The sequence below is a fragment of the Galeopterus variegatus genome, unplaced genomic scaffold, assembly GCF_000696425.1.
Source record: "Galeopterus variegatus unplaced genomic scaffold, G_variegatus-3.0.2 Scaffold186, whole genome shotgun sequence".
Taxonomy (NCBI): Eukaryota; Metazoa; Chordata; class Mammalia; order Dermoptera; family Cynocephalidae; genus Galeopterus; species Galeopterus variegatus.
The window spans coordinates 824,829-830,691 of record NW_007726297.1 but is presented as its reverse complement, the minus strand read 5'-3'; the positions used below and the strand labels follow the sequence as shown (position 1 = coordinate 830,691).

General features: G+C 38.2%; 1 protein-coding gene across 1 annotated transcript; it reads right to left on the bottom strand.

Annotated features, from left to right (window-relative positions):
- Positions 1-3,115: 3,115 nt before the first annotated feature.
- On the bottom strand, positions 3,116-3,564 carry LOC103582975 (60S ribosomal protein L35a). The gene has a single exon (XM_008564418.1). The coding sequence runs from the start codon at positions 3,509-3,511 to the stop codon at positions 3,179-3,181; it is 333 nt and encodes a 110-aa protein (XP_008562640.1). The 5' UTR covers positions 3,512-3,564; the 3' UTR covers positions 3,116-3,178.
- Between the last annotated feature and the right edge of the window lie 2,299 nt (positions 3,565-5,863).

Here is a 5,863-nt window from a genome sequence, read left to right as displayed (position 1 = left end):
AGGGGCATGTGTCCTTATAAGAGACAAAAAGGAAGAACGCAGAGAGACTCCAGGAAGAAGGCTGTGTGAAGATGGAGCCAAAGACTGGAGCCTTAGGGTCAAGAAAAGCCACAAGCCATGGACGGCTGGAAGTGGCAAGGAAGGATTCTCCCCTAGAGCCTTAGAGGAAGCACGACCCTCACAACTTCTTGATCTTGGACTTCTGGCCTTCAAAACTGTGATGAAATTCATTTTTGTGATTGTTAGGTCACAAAGTTTATGGTAATTTGTTATGGCAGCCCTAGAAAACAACGAGTGTGGAACTCAGTTTTCTCATATGTAAAATAATAGTGTTGCAGTATATATGATCCATAAAAAAAATCTTCCAACTTTGGTTCAGTGACTATAATTAGTTAGCATATGGGCAGGTTGAAAAAAAAATCCTGAGGCTATAGGGAGGTTATTGGGGAATTTGAGAGATTCTTATTCCATCCCCTACATGTATAACCTTACCACTCTGGGTGTATGCAAAATCCAAAACCCAAACTAGAACTAAAACAAGATGACAGGGGAAAAAAAATCAATCTTGTCATGAGGCAGGATGTACACCTACAAACACTGCAAAGCATTTATATAAACACTGTTTCCTAGCTGAGAAAGTTTATTTCAAGGCCTGCCTCTTACCACTTAATAGTTTTAGTGAAAGTAAGTTTAATCTGTTATTTTTCCTCTGTTTTAGGGGTCACTTAAAATTCATTTAATCATTCAAATAGTATTTATTGAACATTTACTCCGGCAGGACACTGTAGGATGTGCTGGAGACATGGAAATAATCAACGACAGCCTTGCCTTACAAGGATTTAGAGTTTAGTGGGTGCAACAGGCAAGTAAACCAAAAGTTATATAAATTGTAATCCATGTGATAACTTCTATTTTAGAGGTATTCTCGTGGCAACATGGAACACAAGAGATAAGCATTTAACTCTACACACAGGAATCAAGGAAAGCTTCTTAGATGAGGTAATATGTGAACTATACCAAAAGATGAAGAAATATAATCAAGAAGAATAGAGGGGAAACATAGATTATAGCTAAGTGCACAGTGACATGGAATGATGCTTAGGAACTGATGTTAGTGAGCTTAGCCAGGGTATAGTGGGAATGTACTCGTGTGGTGGAAACAGGTGTAAAAAGATAGGCAAAGGTGATCATATCAGGACCAGATGTGCCTCAATGAATTAAGGCAAGGGGGGTGAACAAAGTAGAAGGTGACAGAGCCTGATGACTGATTCTTGTTGGTAGGCAAAGGTGATCATATCAGGACCAGATGTGCCTCAATAAATTAAGGCAAGGGGGGTGAACAAAGTAGAAGGTGACAGAGCCTGATGACTGATTCTTGTTGAAAATAAAGAAAACAGAGGTAGAGCTATTACTGATATAGTGACTAGGACAATAGCCTCATTCCCCACGAGGCAGGAACAGATTGGGCAGAGAATATGGGGATGTACATAGTTCGAAGTAAGAGTGCATGTAGGGTATCTTCACACAGCCATCAAGGAGGGAGATAAATCTGGAGTAAGACAATAAATTTGTGGTTACACATTGCAAAATAAATTTGAGGTTGCACATTGCATCATCAGTAGATGAGATCTCTCTGGGAGAGTGCATAGAGTTAAAGAAGAGAGATCCAACAATAATCCTAGGAACATCAGCACGTGAGGAGCAAGATGAGGAAGGAAAGTCCATGAGTGAAAGAGAAAGTAGTAACATATATGAAGGAGCAAGGCCAGATGTGCATTGACTTGTGAGCCACTAGAGGAGGCGATTCAAGAAAAAGGAGATTCCAGCAGCAGCCCAAATGCTCTGAAAGATAAGATAAAGAATGAAAGGCATCCATTGGGTATGGCAATTTGAAGATGACTGGCAAACTTAGAATGAGTAGTTTCAATGGAGAAGTGGAAGAAAAGAAAATTCAGATTATAAAGCTATTCAGTGAGAAAGTAAACCCAGGAAGCATGGAGCACACCTGGCAGAAGTGTGGCTCTAAAAGAAAGAAGTACGTGTAGACGGGAATGTCAGAGTCAGGTAGAAGGAAATGGGAGGACAGTTTACTTGAATATGAAAGGCAGGATGAGATTCAAAACACAGGTTGCAATTTAGAGAGGGAAAGAGGCACCAGCCAATAAAACAGAGAACAGGAGAACAGTGGCCAGAGATGATGATATATTTATAATGATGGCAATAATGGACTCTGTGAAGAGGAAGCTCTTTCTGGACCTTGATTTCTTTTGTAAATCAATCATAATATTTTATAGTGAAAATTAATTAACAATGATTAATAATATTAATGAGTTGTAACAATATTTTATAATATTAAACCATAATATTAATAAATCAACAATATATTTATAGTGAAAATTAATAATAATATTTTATAGTGAAAATTAAATTAGAGAATTCATGTCATGCAGTAAAATTGTGCTTAGCACATATGAAGTAAGCTTTCGAATGTTGACTATTATTATTTTCTTATAAGCAGAAGGAGAACAATTAGTCATATTTCTGAGAGTGTGGTGTTTGAGGAGAAAGCGGCAGCCTGAGAGAATGATGAAATCTTGAATGGCAACTTAGTAAGAAAGGCAGCTGTCCTCAAGAAAAACCAAAGGATCAACTGGAAAAACCGACATCCCAGTTGGTGATTGGAGGCCTTAAATTTATGGTTTTCTAAATGGGAGAAAAGCCAGAGCATGAGAGGTAATGGGTTGGGAATGATCTAGATCGGGAATTATGCAATGTGGACAGAGAAAAAGACCAAAAGAAAGCAAACTTGGAGACCGGCAAGAGGGTTTTTAAATGGTAGAGGAATAAATTGGGCTTCTGGTGGGTCTAGGATGAAACTGAGTTTTTACGGGAAGAGCACTCATATAGCATCAAACAGAGCTATCGTAAACTCTAAGACTTTAGAATTAGGTACAAATTTCAGAGGTGTAGTTATGCAAGTGAGTGTTGAAATAAAGGGGAGACAAAGTCCCTGAGGCTAAAATAAGGGATGGCTAAAAATATAAGGGACAATGAGGCTAAGTTTTCTACAGATCAGGAGTTCTCCATGCTAGATGTACATTTATTTATTTATTTATTTTTTTTTTTTTTTACAAATCCACTTTTATTTATTATATACTTTTCATTTAAATCCTTTAGTTTAAATCCTTGAGGGATACAGCATCACACGGATTCTGTGTCCAATTGCCTTAGCCGGAAGGTTGCTTCGGAATTTGGCACGAACCATGCCACTATTTCCATGCGCACGGGTTACCTTCCCCCAGATTACTCTGGTTTTGTTTGGTTTGCCACCAGGAGTCACTGTGTTGTTCTTTGCTTTGTACACATAAGCACATCTCTTGCCCAAGTAAAATTCAGTTTCATCTCGGGCATAAACACCTTCAATTTTAAGAAGAGCTGTGTGCTCCCTTTGGTTCCGGAGACCCCGCTTATAGCCAGCAAAAATGGCCTTGGACCACAGCCTTCCAGACATATTGCCTTTTAGAAGTCCTGTTCCCAGCAGGCCTCCACAGGATCCAAGATGGCCTAGATGTACATTTAAAACTAGTGACCAGGTCCCACCCCCAGGGGATCTGCTTTAATTGTTCAGGGATGGGATCCAGATATTGATGGTTTGGGAAATTTCCCCAGATGATTCCTACTTGCAGTTAGCATTGAGAAGCATTGTAATAGATGAAGCCTTGCAGAAGCAAAGTCAATTCTGGCATTGAAGTCTGGCAAAATCATTATGCCAATTGATGATGATGGTGATGGTGATAGTGATGGTGATAATAATAATAACAATGTAACTGTATCAATCACAGCAGAGCAGCAGTAGTAGTAGCTGACACTTATGGAGCCTGCAGGCACGCTAAACTTTCTAAAATCCAATGGGATGCAATTCCTATTTTGCAGGTTAGAAAATTAAACCACAAAGAAGATCATTAACTTTTCCAAAGTCATAGAGCTAGTGAGTGGAGAGAATAAATTCTGGTACTTGACCTCAGAACTGTCACCCTTAACCATTATGTCACACTTTGACAACACTCAAGACTGATGGTCCTTGAATACATCTTGGTCAATGGGCAAATTGGCATCAAGAAAGCACATCGTGTCTGTGGTAATGAATGTGCTAATTCGCTTGATTTGATCATTACACAGAACATATGTATCAAGATACTACTCCATACCCCTTAAATATGTACAATTATTATGGCTCAATTAAAAAATCTAGATGTACATTTAAAACTAGTGACCAGGTCCCACCCCCAGGGGATCTGCTTTAATTGTTCAGGGATGGGATCCAGATATTGATGGTTTGGGAAATTTCCCCAGATGATTCCTACTTGCAGTTAGAAACTAGTGACCAGGTCCCACCCCCAGGGGATCTGCTTTAATTGTTCTGGGATGGGATCCAGATATTGATGGTTTGGGAAATTTCCCCAGATGATTCCTACTTGCAGTTAGCATTGAGAAGCATTGTAATAGATGAAGCCTTGCAGAAGCAAAGTCAATTCTGGCATTGAAGTCTGGCAAAATCATTATGCCAATTGATGATGATGGTGATGGTGATAGTGATGGTGATAATAATAATAACAATGTAACTGTATCAATCACAGCAGAGCAGCAGTAGTAGTAGCTGACACTTATGGAGCCTGCAGGCACGCTAAACTTTCTAAAATCCAATGGGATGCAATTCCTATTTTGCAGGTTAGAAAATTAAACCACAAAGAAGATCATTAACTTTTCCAAAGTCATAGAGCTAGTGAGTGGAGAGAATAAATTCTGGTACTTGACCTCAGAACTGTCACCCTTAACCATTATGTCACACTTTGACAACACTCAAGACTGATGGTCCTTGAATACATCTTGGTCAATGGGCAAATTGGCATCAAGAAAGCACATCGTGTCTGTGGTAATGAATGTGCTAATTCGCTTGATTTGATCATTACACAGAACATATGTATCAAGATACTACTCCATACCCCTTAAATATGTACAATTATTATGGCTCAATTAAAAAATAAAATTAAAAAGATAAAGAAAGCAGATCTGTCTTCTCAAGAAGCTTTAGTGAGAGGTACAAATATACTTCATGAAGGCTGGTATTCTAGTATCTACCATGAATAAAAATAAAAGCATTTTAGTCTGTCTTATCTCAACCTATCCAATCAGCTATTTCCTTTGAAGCAGCAGTCACAGTGCACCACATATAACATGTGAAGACATAACCTCATAAAAATTATCTTATAAAGATTTCACTGAGAACTTAGTAAGATCTAACATCAAGAGAAAAAGGTGCAAATGTACAGAAGCCAACAGAATCTTCAGCGTTTCTATGGAGAATTTTTTTAAAAGTGTTTCTTCCAAAGCAGAATCCCCAGAAGGACTGTGCTGTGAATGGAGAGCCACGGACTTGCCTGTCAGCCTTCAGTGTGCAACACACAGTGATCGGGGCCTCAAGAAAAGGACGCCATATTTTACACCTGGGAGAAAGGAGGAGACAGAATAAAATCGGTCCAGAAAACTTCAGCTGCAATCTGCTTCATACAGATAACAAGCACCTAAAGAATACCTGGAATCACTGCCCTCGGCACCAACACATTAAGCCCTTTTTGTGAATGTGCATTTCACTTTATTGTTCAAAGTGAAGTTTCATTAATGAAACTACAACAGAAACTTACCCTTAAATTACATTGATTTTGTATATATTTAGATATACCTGTCTGTGTGGATATATATATTGTAGGTGATATGTAATATATTATTAATATGTATTAGTTATACACATTACATAATATATTATAATAATATGTAATAATTATTAACATATATGTTTATATAT

What these genes read in the sequence shown, in the direction of transcription:
- LOC103582975 (XM_008564418.1), bottom strand. Translation starts at nt 3,511, where the DNA reads ATGTCTGGAAGGCTGTGGTCCAAGGCCATTTTTGCTGGCTATAAGCGG.